General features: G+C 44.5%; 1 protein-coding gene across 1 annotated transcript in view; it reads left to right on the forward strand.

The window, feature by feature from the left end:
• The window catches only part of POLE (DNA polymerase epsilon, catalytic subunit), a 293,620-nt gene that overhangs the window by 200,688 nt on the left and 68,582 nt on the right, over nucleotides 1–24,350 (forward strand). Inside the window, exons 35-39 of the mRNA XM_069214647.1 lie at nucleotides 743–849; nucleotides 1,099–1,275; nucleotides 2,862–3,085; nucleotides 3,669–3,889; nucleotides 4,106–4,310. Coding sequence (XP_069070748.1) covers nucleotides 743–849; nucleotides 1,099–1,275; nucleotides 2,862–3,085; nucleotides 3,669–3,889; nucleotides 4,106–4,310 — 934 coding nt within the window. The remainder of the gene's footprint in view (nucleotides 1–742; nucleotides 850–1,098; nucleotides 1,276–2,861; nucleotides 3,086–3,668; nucleotides 3,890–4,105; nucleotides 4,311–24,350) is intronic.

Genomic DNA, 24,350 nt, shown 5'->3' on the forward strand with positions numbered 1-24,350 from the left:
TCTCAATCCTGATCATACCCAACAAGGGCTTAGATTCTCGAGGCTATCCATTGTATATCTGCAACAGCTTGGTTCTCCATCCAGCTTTGCCAGTATGTGTTCCTTCCTCAAATGTGCAATTACCAGAAGAAATTCTCTAATGTTTTAATTGATTAACCTTTCGTACAGTAGTTAAAAGTTTTTTACATTGAATTTTAAATTGCATTTCTGTTAAAATGTTTTGCACTTTACATGGTTTAACTGGTCATGCAAAGTAATTGCCTGTATGTTACCTTTTTTTTAACTGTGCTTTGTAATTTTATGCATGTTATTGTAACTATGGAGACTGTGTTGTTGTTTATTTTAGTTGTTTTTAATGTGTGCTTTTATGGTCACTTTTGTCTCCGAAATAAAGCTATTGATTGATGGAGTACAATTCACTTTATGACACATAAGCAGTTTCTTCCTTTCTCTGCCTCCTGTTTCCTCATTTTGTGTCTCTGTTCATATTCATTGACACAAGGTCTTGGCCAGGGTCAGTTTAACACAGATTGTGTTTACTTCCTTGTGCTGTCCTTTGTTGTCTTTCCAGTTGGGATTTCACAAAGTGCAACTGAACAATTGCCAGTCTATGCTCTTTTCCTCCTGGATGTGTCTGTTGTTTCAGTAAGGGACTTGGGGTGTTTGTTGAGCACCTTGTTGTTCAGGCTGCTAAGATACAGTGATGGAAATAATACACAGCACCCTTGTTTTTGTCTCACAGGGAGCATTCGCCACATATATCTTTACCACAATTCCCAGGGAAATAAAGCACTTTTTGGCCTCTTCATACCATCCCAACGCAAAGCAGCAGTGTTTGTGGTGGATACGGTAAGCAACAATTGGGGCACCTATTTGAGAGGCGGCGGTGGGGTAGAGGTGGTGAGCAGATATCAGGATTTTTGGTAAGGGTGAGCATAGATGGTTTTGTGTTTTTGGTAGAAGATGAATGTCCAACTATGCTTCCTGCATTTGTTGTATAGAAGACCGTTTACCCTCTGCTACCTTTTCCTGCTCCTTCATCAATCATTTGTTGGTGCTCCTGATACTCATGTTTTGATTTTGTTTTCTTTGATGCAGGTGAGGAGTAACCAGATGCCGAATTTAAACAATATGTATTCTACTGAGCATACAGCAATGCTAGAGAAGGTGGACCAAGAGCTTCTCCCTCCAGAGAAACATGCATTTGAGGTGCGGGCCGAAACTGACCTGAAAACAGTCTACAGAGCTATCCAGAGACTCCTCCTAAGCTACAAGGTGAGAATGGACATGCACGGGGAGTATTCGGCTACTGCGCCAGAAGATGCTCTACTTTGCTCTATGTGATAATGTCCTATGGATAGATTGTTGAGAATCCTAGACCTTTCAGTGAACAAGTAAAACATCTGCTGCATGGACAAAGTAAGCGCCTAATGATCTCTGAAGCTTTGTGTAGGCATGCAACACTTTGTCATAAAAGCCATTCTTTAGACATTCTTACTGGTTTAGTGGAACTTGTAAACACGGTTTGCATACTGTATGGGATACATTGACAAAGAGGATACGTTTAAAAAATATGATGCCGCACCTCATATTCTGGACTTGTTTACTTTACTAAATTCAGTTTGCAACATATTTCTGTAATGATGCACCTACGAAATTGCCATCTGCCGAAAAAGAAAGTGAAAAATTGCTTTGAAACGTGTAATCAAAAGCTTTTACAGATTGACCACCCATGGGACATCGAGCCCCTTATCCCCAACCAAATATGGGCTAACATAATTTCTATATTTTTCAGACTATACCGCTCACTCCGCAAACATTCTCTGTCAAAATTCTCTCAGTTTGTTCCAAGTGGAAAATAAGTTTCATCTGTGAGTTCGTTTTTGTTGTAAGCTTGATTTCTGAAGAGCTTCTAAAATGTTGACTATCATTAACAGATACCATACTATATTTAGAACATATCTTAGTTTTCCACAAAGTTACTGCACATGTTTGTTATTCAGAAAATTTCCCATCCTGCGTTTGATTCAAGACGCTACACTAGTAAGCAAGACCTCTGTGTGCAGGCATGGATGTCATCCCAAGTATTAAATCCAGACAGCTTTGTGGATTATCGGCCGTCATTCTAAGTTTAGTCATTACGGAACCCATTAGTAAAGTGTAATTTCCATAAAACATGGTAGGGCAGACATCCCTTGCAAGCATTGTTGTTGGATTACTTCCTTAGGTTGAATTCTCTTGCGTATTCTATATTTAGAGTATGTAATGTGCTGGAGGTACTCAGCAGACACTAACATGTTAGTAGGTGATTCTCTGAAGAGTCACATTCAAGCTTTCTCTTTATGGCATTATCCAATGCGGTTTCTGTCTGCTGGAAAGCAACTTGATAGTTGCAAGGTATTTGCACTAACATTGATAAAATAAAGGCTTTAAAACCCCAATATCCCACTGCATCGAATGCTCCTAAACAGGAAAACTATTTTTCTACATTATAACCTTTCACTTTGTGCTCTTTCGAATTGTGGATTACAAAAATGTCTAGAAATATAGAGAAGGTTTTCTCTTTGATTTTTTTGTTTTTCTAAGAAATGCTTTGCACTCTATCTTTACAGTGAAGAGCAAATTTTCAGGTGATCACATGAAGTTCCCTGCTTTTATTAAATTCAGAATTGTCCTAAAGAACTGTGTATTTATACAACTATGAAAAAGACCTAGAGCTAGCTTTAGCTGCTCTCTCAGCCTTGCCCCATATTCTGCAGTGTGGCCATTCACTACTCTGTTTTCCACTCACCTGCACTCTCTCCCCTCTTTTTATGTTTGCCTCACATGTCCTTCCCTCCGTCTTTCTTCATTATTTAAAGGATGAACGACGAGGCCCATCCCTGGTAGCTGTGCAGTCGAACTGGGATATGAAACGTCTGACAATCGGAATACCTATCTTTGAAGAGTTTCCTTTAGTTCCTGTTCGTGTGACTGATGACATCAGCTATAGTGTATTGGACTGGCAGCGGCATGGTGCCCGACGGATGATCAAACACTACCTCAACCTGGACAGCTATCTATCGCAGGCTTTTGAGATGGCCAGGTATGTTTACCTATCATTGCTGGTCACCATGCGTAGTGCCCTCAGGGCGACAAATAGTAGGTCTCCATCTCTAGGCCTGAATCTAAGACTTAAACAAATGTCAGTTTATACAAGACGTTTAGGAGCATAATTTTATTGTGGAAATATAAGGGATGGGTCTGTCACCTGCTTAGACCCCTTTCATGGAGTTGTTTCAGGTTTGATCCTGTTTGTCACCAGTAAAGTTAAATGTTGTTTTTGATTCCACATTTGTTCTCCTTTAGTTCTGATCATCCAGTGCAGACTTCCTAATAATCTGTAGTTCTTACCCCAATACTCTGTTTTATAGTCTGCCCCAATGATTTGCACTGAAGTCTTTCTTTCTTGTATTTTTGGTTCTTTCCACTTAACAGTACACTTTCTTTTTTTTAGTCTTGATAATACTGGCTTAATCAATCAATCAATAAATTTATAAAGCGCGCTATGTACCCGTTAGGGTTTCAAGGCGCTGAGGAGGGGGGGGGGCAGCTGCTATCGGTCGAAGAGCCATGTCTTGAGGAGTCTCCTGAAGGTGAAGGTAAAGACTCCTCTTTTCTTTGGCTAGATACTATCACATTCCAGTGGGAAATCTTCCAGATGACATCTCCACCTTTGGCTCCGATCTGTTCTTCTCTCGCCACCTTCGACGACACAATCACCTTTTGTGGCAGTCACCGACATCCCGTCCAGATCTTGGTGGTAAAGAGGCTGATGATAACCGCCTAGTGATGGAGTTTGATGAGCGAGCATCGGTGGAAATCAACAATCCTGGCTGTTTCTCAACAGGTACATAGCCAGGTCATGGCTGCCCCAGGTGAATGGGATAGGGTGTAGTTGCTGGCCTGCAGACAAAAGTAGAGTATCTAAGCTTTGCCTAGTGGCAGAACAGTGAAGGACTCAAATAGAGTGCATTAGAGTAAAACACCAGTAGATCTAATTAATGGTACTTGTTCTCTAGTGTGCCAGTAGTCTGTCTTTAATATGAACTTGATATCTTTTTAGTCTGTGTGGAGTTGGACATCCAGAGCCTGGCAGTAAATACTATACTGCAGTCACATCACATCAATGACATGGAAGGAGCATCCAGCATGGGAGTTAGCTTTGATGTTATTCAGCAAGCATCTCTGGAGGACATGGTTACTGGGAACCAAGCGGTCAACTCCCTAGCAAGTTATGATGAAACTGCGCTTTGCTCTAACACATTCAGGTATGGTAATTGATTATTATATGAACCACACTACTGATAATTCTCAGTGGAGTCAATTGACTCAAAGCGCTTTTGATTTGCATGTTTGTGTACAACTAGGGATGGATTTTCAGTTAGTGGTTGAGGTGAATGAGCAAATTTGCAATCTTTAATAATGTTTGATGTCCTGATGCCCAGTTCGTAGGCTGAACTGAGCAAAGGTTCCATGGCAGCAGTGGGTAAAGTTATATGTTATCGGGACTTCTACAATAGCACCTTTTGCTTAACTTGCTGAACTAAAATGTCTGTTCACCAAGAGTATCTTGTTAGAATCCCTGCAAGTTTCCTCGACCCTTTGTAATTTTGAGGAGATTAAATAGATGGCATGCTTCAGGCCTGATACCTCTACCTTGCTAAGCTGAGCTCTGGGTGAGCCCTCAGCAATCAGTAGTGCAGACAGTAAAGCTAGGAGACCAGGCAAAGCTCCCCATGAAGTGGTGTGGGGTGATCATTTTCCTGTGTTCCTTCTGGGTCCATCTGATAATCCGGCAGCCTTCCAGGCTTCCCATTTGTTTCAATTCTCTTAAGTGTTTGCAGCTTTTTTTTTTTTTTTAACCTTTTTTTCCTGTTTTGTTTTCCACAATGTTGGGGTACTGGCCTAGCTCCTGATTTTTCTTTCTTTTTTTTTCCTTATTCGGATGGGGCAGATATTCACCCCAGTTCCCCTGCCTGCCTGGTTCCTCATCCCTGTGGCCGGTACCATTGTAGAGGAAGTGTTTCTTATCCTGTTAGTGTTTATTGCATTTTTTTAAATCATTTTTTAAATTATACCCATTTTGAAGTACTTTCAATTTCGAATGCAGTCCTGTGGGCAGATGCCGTTATTTTAGCTAATGCATTCTCTGATCGTTCATAAATTTGTTTAGACATTTTACAGGCAGCACCAAGTTCGCAAAGGTCACAATAGAGTTTTAATAAAGCGATGCTGACAGTTGATTTCTGGATCAAACAGATATGGCATAGTCTGTTGGAATTTTTAAGCTTTAATTCAGGCTCAGCCTCTGATTTTAATGTCTGGTAGGCTCTAAAAGCGTATTTTAGAGGCCCGGCTATCTCATTTAAGGCAGTATACTGAACTCCAAACCGGATTGGATGAAGCCATAAAAGCACACGCGCAGACTTTTGATAAGAATAGGCAGATACCCTTAGCCGAAGCCAAATATGATTTACAGACATTTTTTTACCGCTAAAGAAATTGTAAACCATACTTCATATCTTCAGAAAAGATATGCGGGAAATACATTTATCGGTTATTATTTAGCTTGGTCAACCAAGCAGAAAACCATTGCCAAAACTATTAAAATGATCCGTGATCCTTCAACCAATAGGATGCGATCACTATCTTCTGAGATGGCCCAGATGTTTCATGATCACTACGCTAGGTTATATTCAGAATCTCATAACGGCTCACCTAGGTCATTGCAGAGAGTGGCTATGGGATGTTAAGATGCCAACTCTGACGTCGCCAAAAACTGAATCTTTAACCACACTAACACTGATAGAAGAACATCAGACAATAAAGTCCTTACTCAATGCCAAAGCTAGTGGTAAAGAATGTATACCAGCAGAGATATGCACAACTTTTTCCTCCACAATTAGCTCAGTTCTTTGTTCGCCTCTTTAACCAGATTTTGCAGGGGTGTCATATACCTAGCTCCTTTAACGAATTGGTTGTGGTTAGCTTTATAAAGAAAGATAAGTCACAGCTGGATGCTAATTCATATCGCCCTAAAAGCCTCTTAAGCAGTGATTTTAAGCTGTTCACTAAGATAATCCAAACAGGCTAGCAGTAGAGGCTCAGTCAGTTATCCATATGGACCAGAACGGATTCCTTCCCAGATGGTATATTTCTTCCAACACAGTTTTTTTGATGCAGACAATAGATTTTTATTCCAATAAGGCTGTCATAACAATGCTTCATGAGGAAAAAGCTTTTGATTTAGTGTAATAGGACGTGTTATCAGCAGTTCCTCTTGAATTCGCATTTCCGCCAAGTTTTACGCACCTCCAGACAGCGTTATACTCTGAGGCTAAAGCAAGTATCATCCTTAATAACATTGAGGCTGGGGAGCTAGCTGTTAGGAGGGGCACATGTCAAGGGTGCCCAATGTCTCTTATTTTGTTTGCTCTTTTCATAGAGCCTCTAGTCTGTGCGATTCGTTAAGATCAAAATATAAAGCCACCCATTGCAGGTGCGCTAAAGCTAAAACTATATGCTGATGATATGGTGCTATATTGAGCTGCAGATGAGGTTAATATTCAGTGTGCTCTTGACAGAATTGCCAAGTTTACAGCTATTGGTGGTATTAAAATTAATGAAACAAAATCGGAGGCTCTATTGTTTAATTGCTCCTCAGACATCCTTCCTTCCTGCTTTGCTTGCAACGTTCCAGGCAGGGCGTCCCGTTTGATATTTGGGTGTCAAGGTATCCCCAAACTTCAATGATTTATTTGCTCTTAATTATGCTCCATTATTAATCAAGGCTCGAACACTTCTTAAACAATGGGGGCGACTCCCCTCCATGATTATTAGATGGATCTTGCTTATTACAATGAACATGCTGTCTTTGTTTTTATTCACGTTTTCTACGTACTAATTTGTAAAGAAATGGCTCCCTGTTGCAGTTACCCCCCACTTTTTGCCTGATACTGATGCTGACTTGACTGAGAAGTGTGCTGGGACCCTGCTAACCAGGCCCCAGCACCAGTGTTCCTTCACCTAAAATGTACCATTGTATCCACAATTGGCACACCCTGGCATTCAGATAAGTCCCTTGTAACTGGTACTTCTGGTACCAAGGGCCCTGATGCCAAGGAAGGTCTCTAAGGGCTGCAGCATGTCTTATGCCACCCTGGAGACCTCTCACTCAGCACAGACACACTGCTTGCCAGCTTGTGTGTGCTAGTGAGGACAAAACGAGTAAGTCGACATGGCACTCCCCTCAGGGTGCCATGCCAGCCTCTCACTGCCTATGCAGTATAGGTAAGACACCCCTCTAGCAGGCCTTACAGCCCTAAGGCAGGGTGCACTATACCATAGGTGAGGGTACCAGTGCATGAGCATGGTACCCCTACAGTGTCTAAACAAAACCTTAGACATTGTAAGTGCAGGGTAGCCATAAGAGTATATGGTCTGGGAGTCTGTCAAACACGAACTCCACAGCACCATAATGGCTACACTGAAAACTGGGAAGTTTGGTATCAAACTTCTCAGCACAATAAATGCACACTGATGCCAGTGTACATTTTATTGTAAAATACACCCCAGAGGGCACCTTAGAGGTGCCCCCTGAAACGTAACCGACTATCTGTGTAGGCTGACTAGTTTTAGCAGCCTGCCACAAACCGAGACATGTTGCTGGCCCCATGGGGAGAGTGCCTTTGTCACTCTGAGGCCAGTAACAAAGCCTACACTGGGTGGAGATGCTAACACCTCCCCCAGGCAGGAATTGTCACACCTGGCGGTGAGCCTCAAAGGCTCACCTCCTTTGTGCCAACCCAGCAGGACACTCCAGCTAGTGGAGTTGCCCGCCCCCTCCGGCCAGGCCCCACTTTTGGCGGCAAGGCCGGAGAAAATAATGAGAAAAACAAGGAGGAGTCACTGGCCAGTCAGGACAGCCCCTAAGGTGTCCTGAGCTGAAGTGACTCTAACTTTTAGAAATCCTCCATCTTGCAGATGGAGGATTCCCCCAATAGGGTTAGGATTGTGACCCCCTCCCCTTGGGAGGAGGCACAAAGAGGGTGTACCCACCCTCAGGGCTAGTAGCCATTGGCTACTAACCCCCCAGACCTAAACACGCCCTTAAATTTAGTATTTAAGGGCTACCCTGAACCCTAGAAAATTAGATTCCTGCAACTACAAGAAGGACTGCCCAGCTGAAAACCCCTGCAGCGGAAGACCAGAAGACGACAACTGCCTTGGCTCCAGAAACTCACCGGCCTGTCTCCTGCCTTCCAAAGACCCTGCTCCAGCGACGCCTTCCAAAGGGACCAGCGACCTCGACATCCTCTGAGGACTGCCCCTGCTTCGAAAAGACAAGAAACTCCCGAGGACAGCGGACCTGCTCCAAGAAAAGCTGCAACTTTGTTTCCAGCAGCTTTAAAGAACCCTGCAAGCTCCCCGCAAGAAGCGTGAGACTTGCAACACTGCACCCGGCGACCCCGACTCGGCTGGTGGCGATCCAACACCTCAGGAGGGACCCCAGGACTACTCTGATACTGTGAGTACCAAAACCTGTCCCCCCTGAGCCCCCACAGCGCCGCCTGCAGAGGGAATCCCGAGGCTTCCCCTGACCGCGACTCTTTGAACCTAAAGTCCCGACGCCTGGGAGAGACCCTGCACCCGCAGCCCCCAGGACCTGAAGGACCGGACTTTCACTGGAGAAGTGACCCCCAGGAGTCCCTCTCCCTTGCCCAAGTGGAGGTTTCCCCGAGGAACCCCCCCCTTGCCTGCCTGCAGCGCTGAAGAGATCCCGAGATCTCTCATAGACTAACATTGCGAACCCGACGCTTGTTTCTACACTGCACCCGGCCGCCCCGCGCCGCTGAGGGTGAAATTTCTGTGTGGGCTTGTGTCCCCCCCGGTGCCCTACAAAACCCCCCTGGTCTGCCCTCCGAAGACGCGGGTACTTACCTGCAAGCAGACCGGAACCGGGGCACCCCCTTCTCTCCATTCTAGCCTATGCGTTTTGGGCACCACTTTGAACTCTGCACCTGACCGGCCCTGAGCTGCTGGTGTGGTGACTTTGGGGTTGCTCTGAACCCCCAACGGTGGGCTACCTTGGACCAAGAACTAAGCCCTGTAAGTGTCTTACTTACCTGGTTAACCTAACAAATACTTACCTCCCCTAGGAACTGCGAAAATTGCACTAAAGTGTCCACTTTTAAAACAGCTATTTGTGAATAACTTGAAAAGTATACATGCAATTTTGATGATTTGAAGTTCCTAAAGTACTTACCTGCAATACCTTTCGAATGAGATATTACATGTAGAATTTGAACCTGTGGTTCTTAAAATAAACTAAGAAAAGATATTTTTCTATATAAAAACCTATTGGCTGGATTTGTCTCTGAGTGTGTGTACCTCATTTATTGTCTATGTGTATGTACAACAAATGCTTAACACTACTCCTTGGATAAGCCTACTGCTCGACCACACTACCACAAAATAGAGCATTAGTATTATCTATTTTTGCCACTATCTTACCTCTAAGGGGAACCCTTGGACTCTGTGCATACTATTCCTTACTTTGAAATAGTGCATACAGAGCCAACTTCCTACATAATTCAAATACAATATGCTGAAAATTGTCGGGATAGACCCTGACTCCTTTTTACAGATCCCCAGATTACCAAAAAGAACTCCATATAAGACCCCTTGAATTGTAGTTGACTGGTTTAACTTGATCTGACAAGAATATAAGCTTCCTCGGATGCACCCACAAACGACTCTATGCATGCGCAAGGTTGGACTTACATCTTAGTCGTTTCTGTTGGGATACTGCTGTTTTTTTTAGGCTCTATGATTTTTTTCACGACAACCATTTCATTACATGGACAATATTAAGGCAGGAGCATCCACTGATAAACCCCACACTCTATTTTAGCTATACCCAAAAAAGCATTTTTGCTCCGGCTACCCGGTACGTATAAATGAAATATTGGGAAAAAAAATTTGGGGCATTCTTTATCTCCCGTTTATCAGGGGTTGTAAATTGGTATTGAGTTCTACTTCAGAAATTAGGCCTGCGGTTGATATCCGAACATATAAGTAAAATAACATCAAGCACTGGCTGTAAATATCCTTGGCTCAGTAGTATTACTATAATTGCTATAGCAGTAAAGCCACTTGAGCAGCTAATTTTAAGAGAATGGCTTTCTTTTGTAAATGGATGATGCACTATACACCAGATAAAATTAGGATGAGGTATGGTGGGGCTGAAGCAATATGTTTCATGTGTGGGATGGAAGCAAGAGATTGACTTCAAATTATATTTACTTGTCCCAGGTGGGCCGTGTTCTGGACCGATATTTTTAAAGTGCTCGGAAAATGAACAAGGCAAGTAATTATTCACGACCCACTAGGAACCTTTTTTGTATTTTGTCAAAAGGACTTTCCGCTGAGACAGTTCTGTTTCATAGCTACTTTAGTGGCAAAATCACTTATTCTAGCAAACTGGAAGTTGGGAGCTGTTCCAACAGTGGCTCAGTGGTATAATAAAATGTGTAAGGTTCAAAACCATGAGAATTTGTATGCAAAAAGAGTGGGTGCAGATAAGTGGTTTAGGAAAATTTGGCAGCACTGTGGGAGAAGGGTCCGAGGCTCTTTCAGATAACTGTCAAATACAACACAAAAAGACTGTTTTGAAGTACTCAGCTTCACAGTTATTTTGTGAAGTATTGCTGTGTTTAATTTGAAGTAATAATTTAGAATTGTTAATATAAAACCCTTGTTCTCACCCATCTGGGTTGTGGCTTTATAGTGGTAACACACAGTCTGACTCTCTCACTGCCTAGCTAGGAGTCTAGCTAAGCAAAAACAGGTGCTGCCCCTAATTGAACCATCTGGAACCAGCGGCAGAGTAACACACATGCAGATCAAGGGTTCCATGCAGTAAAGGGATTCAGTTTCAACAACAGTTGTCATACTGTAAAGCACCAATAAAAGAGACAGACAAACCAGGCTAGGAAAAATATTTAAGGTTTCATAAAGGGCTTGGTGCTCAAGTGTTTGTAGCTTCCTCCCCAGCCCGGGAACATACAAATGGCCACGCCACACACAGAGCTCCATAACGGGTGTCTTTATTCCTCAGTATATGGTTACACACTGCCCTCTGATTATGTCATAACCATTAATAACCACACCTCAACACCTGCCAGCAACTTACGTAATTCCTCTGTTGAGTCTGTCTAGAACTTCATGGATCCAAGCGCACATAGTCTCACGACCCTACATCTCCCTCTTTGTTAAATAAAAAGTGTAAACGATATTCACATTATATTTCTTAAATATTTCGGTAAGGCGCTCGCACTAGTTGGCCAGATCGAGTGCTATGAGTTGGAATGCACTCTGGCTGTGCACTGATGGCACAGGTTCTAATGCTTGATCTAGACTGTTAGGTGGGATCACCCCATTCATGACTGCAGGAGCTGACAAACGTCGAGGTAGGTGCTTAAAGTATGAGTTCCATACAATGGACTTTCCGGGACAATGCCCAGTCACCATATGTCCTTTGCACACCACTACCCTCAGAGGATCGACAGCAAACAGGGTCTGTTTTCTGCTTGACCAGGACCCAGTCACCTTTATCGAAGACTGTTTCCTGACCTCGTCGACACCAATCTGCATGTGTTTTCATTTTGCACTTTTGAGAAGTGTCTGTGGTACGAACCTTATCAACATTCAAGGGTCAGTCCACTGTGGCAGTTTGGTGTTGGTGACCCTTCCAAATAGCACAGTGGCAGGATTCTCACCAGTTGTGGACTGAGCAGTTGAATGAAAATCACGGAGGGCTTGATACAGGGCCTGGTTTAACTTGATCTCCTTGATTGATGCTCATTGAATTACCCTTTTGAGGGTACTCCTGAATAGTTATGCAATACCACTGGCTTGGGGCCACAGAGGTGTACTCCTTTGATGCTTGACACTTAGTCTGACTAGAAACTTCTTGAATTCTTTGCTATTGAATGGCAGACCTTTGTAGCGTGGAGTATCCCCACCATTCTCAAATCAGACAAAGATGTTATCCAGGTGTTCTATGGCCTTGTCATTGGTTGTTGATGATAGCTCCTCTACTAAAGGAAAGCGTAAATACTCATCAATGACTACCATGAGATGATGTCCGTTTCCTAAGGCCCCAAAGAAATCAACTGCAAATCTTTCCTAAAACTGTGTAGGAAGGTCAGACATTGCAACTACCTTTCCTCAAAAGTGATGCTGCATTCATTGACAAAGATAGCACTTTTAGTTCCCTTTCAACTCGCTCGGGAACCACACTCTGTCTGTTAGGGCTCTTTTGGTGGCGACCATGCCACAATGTCCTTCATGGGCTAGTTCAATGACTTGCTGCCTGAGGCCCTCAGGTATCACAATTTTCGAGCCTCTCAGTACACCACCTTCCCTGGCCATGGACCATCCTGTATATTTTTAAACTGTGATCTCAGTATGTAACTTTGGGTAAAATTAGGCCATCTCGGTTGCATTTTCAATCACATGTTTTATTCCTTTGAAGCTTTGATCGCATTCAGCAGACGATTGTAATGGGACAATATGTTTTGGCAAGTCTCTTAATGGGGCACTCAATGTAGCAAAATCACGAGTGTACCTCTAGCAATAAATGGCCATGCCTAAAAAGAATTGCAGCATGGCGGCATCTTGTGAGGGGGCAAGTAACTGAAAGTACTTGCACTTTATCTGGGTCAGGAGTCATTCCCCATCAGAGGACATGTGCCCAAAAAACGTAAGTTTGGTCTTGTGAAACTCGCACTTTGCTGTGTTTAGACTGAGACTGGCATCAGCAAGTAGCTGGCACAATTGTGTATTAGCCTTGTGCTCCAAATACTGGTATGACATCACTATAGTTAAAAGTATGCGTGGCAGTTTGAATAATTCGACGTATAACATCCTGAAATATTTCTGAAGCTGATGACGCACAAAAGATTCAGTTTTGGAATCTGAACAAACCAACATGAGGCACAAATGTAGTGATGTACCTGCAGTTCTCTTTCAACTCGAGTTAATGGTATCCCTTGTTCAGGTCAAGATGGGAGAAGACTTGGGTACTGTTCAGTTGCTTGATCATGTCCGCTATGTGTGGACCTTCTTTCTCAATTGCTTTGTTGGCCAGGAGTATATCAACACAGATGCGCACTGCACCTCCACTGTGCTTTTATGGCACCACCACTATGGGCGAAACCCATGGAGTAGGACTGGTGGAGTGCTCAATGATGTCATGCTTTAAAAGCATTTCTCGTTCTTTCTCAACAGCTTCTTGCAAGTGAAAAGGGACTCTGCAGTGCTGCTAGGCAACAGGGAAAATGTCCTCAGTAATATGAAGTCGGACTTTCATTGTCTTGAGCCTTCCTAGACCATGAAATAACAACTGACTCACAATTTCAGATTGAGGGTGAAGGTTGTAATTGGAGGAGATACGAGTCCCATGCCAATAGCAGTGGCAAAACTACCTAAGCAAGCCCTGGACAAAGTTCCTTGAAGAACTTGAATTGGCGCTTGCACTGATACTGCTTTGTCGCATTTTCGTTGTAAATGACCCTTAACTACAATTGTTTAGAAGCAGCCCACATGTATACCTTCATGTTTGACGGGTTGAGGTGTGGCGCAGGAGGTAGGCTATTGAACTTCTCACCTAGCATGATGTTAATCGACGCACCACTGTCTGATAAAAGTTATGGGGCAACAGTTGTCCTTTATCGAAAACTTGGGACAATGTCTAAATTCAGTTGTTTCATTTGATCATTTGCCTTTATATTTTGTTCTTCCTTGTAAGCAGTCAAACTGATATGCACCTGTTGTTCCTTGATCGATACCATCATCGCACATCTATCTTCACTAGCTTTTGATAATGACGTTGAAGAGCCTTTTTAGGAGGAGCTTGACAACAATCAACTTTGTCTGGTTTCTACTTGTCGTAACTGGTCCTGCTTTTTGGCCTTGTGGGGGCGGGTAGCATGCTTCTGGAACCTCATGGCATCCATTTTCTCTTCTTGCTGTGACATATTTGGCTTCTATTTCTCTTTGCAAACGTTATGAAGAGTTTTTCTTGCCCACAGCCGCTGCACGTTTGTCTTATGGCTGGACATTTACCTTCATGGGGGAAATGGAAACCCACATCAGAAAGACAACTTTTTCCTCCCTGAAGAAATCGACTTGTGTACATCTACTTTGTACTTGTGCTTGATTTCATGACCAGCGCTGATTCATTTTTCGCTGTTCCAGCTACCTTATCAGCAACTTGTCGAGCTGCTCTTTCTTCGGCTCTTGCAGCCATTAATATTTTCCCTAAACTGACATGCATCTTCTGGAAAGGTCTGAAAGAGAGTCATCAATGACTGTGAGGTGTATGGCTTCTTCATAATTAAATAACGAAACTAACCGTGTTTGATAAGCACATCGTCTTTCAACAAATTCATCCATTGTTTCGCCAGCTTGTCTCGCTTGATTGAAAATGTATCTTAGTCTACATTCGGCATCAGATTGAACTTTGATACTCCATGTTTCTTTGATCTGATGGTACGATATTGCATCAGTCTGCAAGATTTTCTTCAGTAATTCTTTTACTCCGTCACGGACGGGGTTCTTTAAACACTTAATGATTTTCTTATCATCCACTTCTTCTAGGGCATCTATGAAGTCATCAAATGTATCAATCCACCTGGCACCAATATTTTGCTTTTTGGCAGTCTGGTACGGTGGTTTAAAAAACACAGCTGCATTGTACTTCGTGCTCTTTTCTACTACCAATGAGAGCATATGCTGTTCAGATGACTGCCGCTGTTTACCTCGACCGGTAACCTCCACAAGCACTGGCCATGTGCTTGCACTTGGGTCATCATGCCCAAATGGAGGTCATATGTTGCCATCTTTCTTGCCGATGAGTAACTGTTCTTGTTCTCACACTTGATCATTATTGTGTTTAGATTTTTCCATCATACCTAGTTGTCACCCACTTTAGCGTTTTGCTTTGTATCGATGATGGCTGTGTTATGGCTTGACACTTAGGGCCTGATTCTAACTTTGGAGGACGGTGTTAAACCGTCCCAAAAGTGGCGGATATACCACCTACCGTATTACGAGTTCCATAGGATATAATGGACTCGTAATACGGTAGGTGGTATATCCGCCACTTTTGGGACGGTTTAACACCGTCCTCCAAAGTTAGAATCAGGCCCATAATTTCTTCTTTGAGCCTTACCAACGGATTCTGGTGGGCTTTTCGAATGCTGTCTGTAGGCTTGAGCGAAGGTTCAACTCTTGACACACCAACTTTGAACTGCTTTACATCGATCTTTGGGCACATGTGGCACGCACATGCAGTTTGCTGTATCGTTGCAAACTCTCAATGAGAGCAGTTTTGTTTCTTTGGGGCATGCATCCCATCCTCATTGCCAGTTGAATCATCCTCCCTAGCCCGGGAGCATTCAGATGACTACGCCACACACGGAGCTCTAGAACAGACATGTTTATTCCTCAGCATACGGTCACAGACTGCACACACTGCACTCTGATTATTCCATAACCGTTAATAACCACACCTTGACACCTCCCAGCAAATTACGTAATTCCTCTGTTGAGTTTGCCTAGAACTGCATGGGTCCTAGCACTCATAGTCTCACAACACTGCAATGATCACACATTGGAAAGTTAGAAAATATAATGGTACAGCGTGTATTGAAAAGATAGACGTGGAACAAAAATAATTGTCATTTGAACTGCATGTATAAATATTGAGACAGTGAACCACATGAAACCCTTGTTCTGCATATTTTTAGCTCTGAGTTGGGGAGAGCCAGCACTGGACTTACAGGAGTTTGCAGGGAAAATCTGCACTGATGTCCTTCCAAAAGCTGTTTGTATGGATACATTTTGATTTGAATGGAGAATTTGTAGTGGTAATTGACTTAGTAATTCTGATTTTTGACTAATTCTTTCCCTTGTACCTACTTGACTCTAAACGTGGGTCCTAGCAGATGGATGGGTCACACTGATATTTGGGGGGGAGGGGGATCTTAGTTTGTCATTCAGATGTTGAGGCTTTGATGAGCCCAACATTGAACTATGTGGTTACCAATTGTTTTTTGATTCCATATATGTAACCTATATTTGGAGGTGGGGGTTCTTTGCATTTTTAAGTTGGCTATTTTCCCTGTCCCACTCCATTATCCGTTTCTATTTAGGGTACCCTTTTGTATGATTACTTCCACATACTATTCCTGTGGTCACATAGAAAGTACTTGCGATTTGTGGTGGTTTGTGGGTAGCTGATCTCAGAATGACAGGTATCCCTGTTTCCCCATACCTGGATGACTGGCTCTTCAAAGCCAGCTCGTAAGATGAGGTGTTGCACCACTTGCAGGTGATGATATCTCTACTATTCGACCTGGGCTTTTCAATCAGCAAGCCCAAATCTCACATGTGGCCCACCCAACTTTTCCAGTTCATAGGGCTGGTAATGGACACAACCCTTCTCTGCACCTTCTCTCCGTCTCGAAGAAAGCAGAATAGTCAGGAGATGTTTTTATGTTTTCAGTAAGACCCAAGAGTCTGAGTTCTGTGATTCCTAGGTCTGCTAGCTTCCTGCATCCTCCTAGTCGTGCACGCATGTTGGCCCATGGGGGCCCTGCAGTTGTGCCTTGGCACGCCATCCAATATGGAGGCAGTCCTGTTGAACTTAATTGTGATCTCCTCTGGCGCGGAGGCAAAAGTGGCTTGGTGGTAGAACCTGATTCAAGGGATGGCCTCCATTCCCCCACTGACCATGACTGCAATAGTGACGGATGCCTCGACCCTAGGGTGGGGAGCCCATCTGGAGATCATAGGTATCTGGAAGAGTAGGTACTTAATATCAACCTGCTGCAACTGTGGACGATTTGGCTGGTTCTCAAGGCATTCCTTCCCTCCATCGTGGGCCAGTTTGTCCAGATCTTGATGGAAAACACAACAGTGATGTGGTGCATGAAGAAGCGAGAGGGGGTAGAGTCCCGCCTTTTTTGCCTGAAAGCGTTGTCTGTGTCTTGAGCGTACCTTACGGGGTCTCTGAATGTCAGATCAAACGGCCTGAGTCAGCATTATCTTGCTGATCTTGAGTGGAGTATTCTACCAGATACTGTCCAGGACACCTTAGTCCAGTGTGACCCTTGCCCGGTGGACTTATTTGTCTCCTTCAAAAATGCTCAGTGCTAGCAGTTCTGTTCTCTCCAGGATCCATTGAGGGGAGCCTCGGTGTAGGAAGATAGCCTCTTTCCAACCTTGTTAACCCCACTTTTGGCCTGTTTGTGAGTATATGTCAGGGTGTTTTTACTGTCTCACTGGGATCCTGCTAGCCAGGGCACAGTGCCCATAGTGGAAACCCTATGTTGTCAGTGTGTTTGATATGTGTCACTGGGAGCCTGCTAGCTAGGACCCCAGTGCTCATACGTTTGTGGCCTATATGTGTTCCCAGTGTGGTGCCTAACTGTATCACTGAGACTCTACTAACCAGAACCTCAGTGTTTATGCTCTCTCTGCTTTTAAAATTCACTGCAGGCTAGTGACTAATGTTACCAATTCTGATTGGCACACTGGAACACCCTTATAATTCCCTAGTATATGGTACCTAGGTAGCCAGGGTATTGGGGTTCCAGGAGATCCCTATGGGCTGCAGCATTTCTTTTGCCACCCATAGGGAGCTCAGACAATTCTTACACAGGACTGCCACTGCAGCCTTAGTGAAATAACGTCCACGTTATTTCACAGCCATTTTACGCTGCACTTAAGTAACTTATAAGTCACCTATATGTCTAACCCTCACTTAGTGAAGGTTAGGTGCAAAGTTACTTAGTGTGAGGGCACCCTGGCACTAGCCAAGGTGCCCCCACAATGTTCAGGGCAAATTCCCCAGACTTTGTGAGTGCGCATGAACTACATATAAGTCAATACCTATATGTAGCGTCACAATGGTAACTCCAAACATGGCCATGTAACATGTCTAGGATCAGGGAATTGTCATCCCAATACCGTTCTGGTATTGGGGGGACAATTCCATGCATCCCCGGGGCTCCAGCATAGAGTCTGGGTACTGCCAAACTAACTCTCTGGGGTTTTCTCTGCAGCTACCGCTGCTGCCAATCCTCAGACAGGTTTTTGCCCCCTGGGGCCTGGGCAGCCCAGTCCTAGGAAGGCAGAACAAAGGATTTCCTCTGAGAGAGGGTGTTAAACCCTCTCCCTTTGGAAATAGGTGTTAACGGCCTCAGAGAAGTAGCCTCTCCTGGCCTCTGGAAATGCTTTGAAGGGCACAGATGGTGCCCTCCTTGCATAAGCCAGTCTACACTGGTTCAGGGATCCCCCCAGCCCTGCTCTGGCGCGAAACTGGCCAAAGGAAAGGGGAGTCACTCCCCTGACCTGCACCTCCCCAGGGGAGGTGACCAGAGCTCCTCCAGTGTGTCCCAGACCTCTGCCATCTTGAATGCAGAGGTGTGAGGGCACAGTGGAGACCTCTAAGTGGCCAGTGCCAGCAGGTGACGTCACAGACCCCTCCTGATAAGTGCTTACCTCTCTCCGTAGCCAGTCCTCCTCTGAGGGCTATTTAGGGTCTCTCCTGTGGGTTTCTCATCAGATAACGAATGCAAGAGCTCACCAGAGTTCCTTGGCACTTCTCTCTTCGACTTCTGCCAAGGATCGACCGCTGACTGCTCCAGGATGCCTGCAAAACCACAACTAAGTAGCAAGAAGACTACCAGCAACATTGTAGCACCTCATCCTGCCAGCTTTCTCGACTGTTTCCTGGTGGTGCATGCTCTGCGGGCTGTCTGCCTTCACCCTGCACTGGAAGCAAAGAAGAAATCTCCTGTGGGTCGACGGAATCTTCCCCCTGCCAACGCAGGCACCAAACTTCTGCATCACTGGTTCTCTGGGTCCCCTCATCTTGACGAGCGTGGTCCCTGGAACACAGGAGCTGGGTCCAAGTGTCCCTGACAGTCCAGTGGCCCTTCTGTCCAAATTTGGTGGGGGTAAGTCCTTGTCTCCCCACGCCAGAGAGTAATCCTCTGTACTGCGTGAGCTGCAGCTGCTAGGGCTTCTGTGCACTTTTGCAAGACTTCCTTTGTGCACAGCATAGCCCAGGTCCCCAGCACTCCGTCATGCATTGCCCAACTCGCTGAGTTGGACTCCGACTTCGTGGGACCCTCTTTTGTTGTGCTGAGACGACCGCAGTGCTCAGATCTTCTGAACGCCTGTTCAGGTGCTTCTGCGGGTGCTGCCTGCTTCTGCATGGGCTCTTTCTGTTGCTGAGCGCCCCCTCTATCTCCTCATCCAAGGGGCGACCTCCTGGTCCTTCCTGGGCCCTGGCAGCACCCAAAATCCCCAACCGCGACTCTTGCAGCTAGCAAGGCTTGTTTGCGGTCTTTCTGCGTGGAAACAACTCTGCATCCTCCAGCACGCTGTGGGACATCTTCTGACCAAAGGAGAAGTTCCTGGCATCTTCCGTTGTTGCAGAATCTTCAGCTTCTTCCACCCAGAGACAGCCCTCTTGCACCTTCATCCGGGGTTTAGTGGGATCCGGGCCCCCCCTGGACCCTTGTGTGACTCTTGGACTTGGTCCCCTTCTTTTGCAGGTCCTCAGGTCCAGGAATCCCTCTTCAGTGCTTTGCAGTCAGTTGTTGTCTTTGCAGAATCCCCTGTCTCGACTTTACTGTCTTTCTGGGGTAAGTAGGGTAACTTTACTCCTACTTTTCAGGGTCTTGGGGTGGGGTATCTTGGACACCCTTAGTGTTTTCTTACACTCCCAGCGACCCTCTACACACTACACTAGGCCTGGGGTCCATTCGTGGTTCGCATTCCACTTTGAGTATATGGTTTGCGTTGCCCCTAGCCCTATTGTCTCCTATTGCATTCTATTGTGTTCTACAGTGTCTGCACTACGTTTCTAACTATTTACTTACCTGATTTTGGTTTGTGTGTATATTTTGTGTATATTACTTACCTCCTAAGGGAGTATATCCTCTGAGATACTTTTGGCATATTGTCACTAAAATAAAGTACCTTTATTTTTAGAAACTCTGAGTATTGTGTTTTCTTGTGATATAGTGCTATATGATAAAAGTGGTATAGTAGGAGCTTTGCATTTCTCCTAGTTCAGCCTACGCTACGCTGCTCTGCTATAGCTACCTCTATCAGCCTAAGATGCTTAGACACCTCTAATCTACTAATAAGGGATAACTGGACCTAGCACAAGGTGTAAGTACCACTAGGTACCCTCTATAAGCCTGGCCAGCCTCCTACACTCGGGGGGACATGTTTCAGTGGAGGTGGTACTTTCAGCTGTATTACATGTCTCACCCTTACCCTGACACTCCATATTACCTGCCAAGAACCCCACCCCCACGTCCCATGATTTCTCAAGCTCTAAGGGAGGTTCGCCATGATCAGGCCCAAGTCATTCTCATCACCCCAGATGGGCAGAGACTGGTGTGGTATGCAAGCCTCCTGCTCTTCTCAACTTGTCACCCGCTTTGCCTTCCGTTCAGGCTGAAACTTCTATCCCAGCCAAGAGGACTGGCTCTCACCCCAGTCTCTGAGACCACCACCTATATGCTTGGAGATTGAGTGGGGCAACTGAGCTCCTTTCAGCTGCAACCAGAGGTGTTAGACGTCTGCTTATCTGCACATCGCCCTTCCACCAAATCTGTTTATTCCAACAGGTGGAGCCTCCTTGTTATATGGTTTGCGGACAGTGATGTGGATCCCTTTCAGGCCAGACTACCAAGTGCTGCAATTTGACTTTCCCTTTCTCAGAGAGGATGTGACATTGGCACTGTGGAAGGCTATATATCCGCCTTGTCCACTTTCCTCTGCTTTCTTAAGGGCCTGCCCAATCTTTTTCCAAACACTCCATTTGTTGTTCTTCAATGGGACTTAAATCTGGTTCTTACTTATTTGGTGGGACTGTTTGAGCCCCTTGTGCCTTTAGTATGTTGCCCCCCAAAACTGTTTTTTTGGCTCCAATCTGCTAGAAGGGTCACAGAGTTGCAAGCCTTTGGGTGTCTCCCTCTTTTCACAACCTTCTTTCCAGGCAAGTTGGTGTTGCCAACTAGGCCTGCTTTCCTCCCTACGGTGGTCACACCTTTACATCTTGCCCAGCCCATCACTCTTTGGATCTTCTACTCCCCTCCTCATCCCACAAACAATGATGATTGGTTGCATCAGTTGAATCCTAGGCAGGCAGCTAATTTCTTCTTGAACTGCACCAAAGACTTCTGGTTAAATGACTAGTTGCTTGTCAACTGCTATGCTGCCAAAAAAAGGTAAAGCGGTGCAGAAGAGGCCTCTATCTCAATAGATTATCTTCTGCATCAAGTCCTGCTAAACCTTAGCCAAGAAGGAGCCTCCTGCAGGGATCAGAGCCCATTCCACCAAGGCTAAGTCAACAACTTCTACACTTGCTGTAGGTGTCACGATTGCAGAAATCTTTGAAGTGGGGATGCGGGCTTCCTTGTACACCTTTACAAATCATTACAGCCTTGATGTGGAGATGCGCATGGGTGGACACTTTGCCGGGTGGTTCTGCAATATTTCCTGATCTAATCAACCTTCCTCCTGGGCAGGCTATTGCTGTAAAATCTGTTGTACAGGTGGGGAATCTGCAGGTAGAAGCATCCATCAGAAGAAAAGGTTGTTTATCTGCACTAACTGTCTTTCTTGTGGTTGCTCTGTCTACCTGCAGATTCCTCACCAACCTGCCCCCTTCCCATTTGATGGATGATTTATAGGGAAAGTTAATAAGACCCCATCTTAAACTGTTTTGGTACTGCAATCCTTTATCAGTGTCAGTCTGCCCTCTTGCCTCGAAGGCTTGGGAAAAACGGAGGGAAACTGATGTCAGAACACCAGGGAGGGCACTTTAAGGCATCTGTGGCATTGCCTAACATCCTTTCTGGCGCGGACTGAGTCCGGTGCCCCCCTACCGGTGAATTTGTTGCTTTGAAGTTTTCAGATCCAGTCTGACAGCTAGAGTTTTTCTACAGGTGAGGAATCTGCAGGCAGATAGAGTATCCACCAAAAAGATTGTTACCGCAGATAAGTAACTTTTTCATCTGGTTATTTTTCTTCTTTCTTGTTCTGCGCTTTCATGTGAGGTTGCCATGACTGCTTCTTATTTCTGATTCGGTTTTATTGCATCTTTTTTAACCATTTCTACAGATGCATGAAAGCTCCAATGGGTGTGATCTGTGGTAGGTCTATATCTTCGTCCTGCTCTCAATGGTTGGTTCGGTTGTTCAGGTGTTACAGGCTTTGCCTGCAAGTGGTGATGCTCCTTGTTCTGTTTGTGTAGATTGTTTACTTTTGGGCACTTATGCATATATATTTATATTCCTGGCTGTTATGTAGGTTTCTGTTTGATTTCATTGTCCCCTTGCCTTTGCTGTATACGTGCTTCTGTTTCCTTTGGCCCATAGTTTCCTGGTGTGTTGGATGTTTACTGTATAGTCGGGGTCCAGTGAGGTCCCTTTCCATTGTTCTTCATATCTGAAGCTGTTGCTTGTGTCAAGTAGGTTTTCTCACCCTTGCCACCATCTGGCTATGAAAAGTTGAGGTGTGGAGCATACCTGTTTCCCTTACCCTTTCAGTGGCTTTGCTCTCATTGCTACATGTGGGAGTAGCCTCTCCTTGTCTGATGGATTAGTTGCTTCTGTGGCCTTAGGCGCTGCTGTCTGTGTTTGTTTCCTGCTATAATTTTTCTGTTATGGCAGTCAGCTAGTGTCCAGGCAGTTAAGAGCATGCCTCAAGGTTGCTACCTATTATAAGTTGTTTTGTGTTGTTCTTCAGGATAGAATTGTTTATCGGTCAGTGGGGATGGAGCATTTCATCTACTACTTTGACTGTCTCTTTCCTCAGACTGTATGGAGAATGTTCTTGGTAATAAAATCACGAGATGTGGAATATGCAGGTAGAATAATCCAACAAAATGAAAAGTTACTTACCTCTAGTAATGATCTTTGTGGTGGATGGTCTATCTATCTGCAGACTCCTCTCTGAATTGCCTGTCTCTTTGTTCTGAAAGAAAAAAGTGTGTTTGTGCAGTTAATTTCTTTATTTTCTAATGCTGGTCTGCCTCTTAGAGTGAGGAAAAAGGCATGAGAACTGACTTCACCATGATATGACTGTGCCATATATAGCTCTGTAACATCTTATTCAGGGAGGTTTCAGAATTGACTAGAACATGGTGCCACATGTTAGCATGGTACAACTACTGCAAAATGTCCGGTGTTTGCACGTGGAGGAGGTTCATTAAGGGAGTAATCTGCAGGTAGAAAAAGTATCCACCGGACAGTTACTGAAGCTAAGTAACTTTTTCTTCTGGGATTTAGTACCTAATGGTTAATTATAATAATGTTATGCTAGGGTTTAAGCTCTGTCTCTCAAACGTGCACCACAAACCCATTATTTGCTGTGTGGTTCCAAAAGTGCATTTTCATCATATAATCTTTTGCTTCCATTCTGGCAAAGGCCAATTTGATGAACAGTTTTCTGCAATGTGAATGGAGATTGCACTTGAGGTTGACAATGCACAAAGTCACTAAAATTACTGTAATGGCATGGTCCGTTTTGGCACACACCCTACAAAATACATATTATATGAATTTTAATTGTCTTTGAGATTAGAAAATGATTGCTCGCTCTGAGGCGTATAATAAGTTAGCTAAATTATTTTCTGGCAAACTCAAGCATGCACGGACTATGCCACTAAACAGCCTGGGAGAGAACATCCTTTTTTCAGCCTACACTAGTGTTGTTGATGCCCCTATTTTTGTAGGTGGGCTTAATACATTATTGAGCTGGTGCAGATTTTTTGATAGTCCCTCAATGTCTAACGACTACTACTCTTTATAGCTATCTTGACAACACCTTTGCTAAAAATCACTTAAGTGTCAATTCATGAAGTTCTGGGGTTAGCCTGCCACTTTCAAGACCATCCCTTTGTGGAAATAAAAACTACTTTGGATCAATTTTACCTAGTACTTCAGCTGATTTCAGCCAATAGAAGATCAGGGAAAGCTCTTCTTCAAGTTGATGACCATACAAAAGTTTGTTTTGTCCATCCCAGGTTACTTTAATGGCCTTCATGTCCAAAACTGACTATATTCAAACTTGATGGTGGTAGTAGAGCGTTGCTCCTTTTAGACCTTTCTGTAGCCTTTGCCTCAGATCACCAGGCCCTACTTGCAGTTGCGGAGCATGGAAGGGGTGGGGCGGCGCGGACAGAGGGAGGGATGGGTTTGTATAAACAA

Source organism: Pleurodeles waltl, chromosome 11, assembly GCF_031143425.1.
Source record: "Pleurodeles waltl isolate 20211129_DDA chromosome 11, aPleWal1.hap1.20221129, whole genome shotgun sequence".
Lineage (NCBI taxonomy): Eukaryota > Metazoa > Chordata > Amphibia > Caudata > Salamandridae > Pleurodeles > Pleurodeles waltl.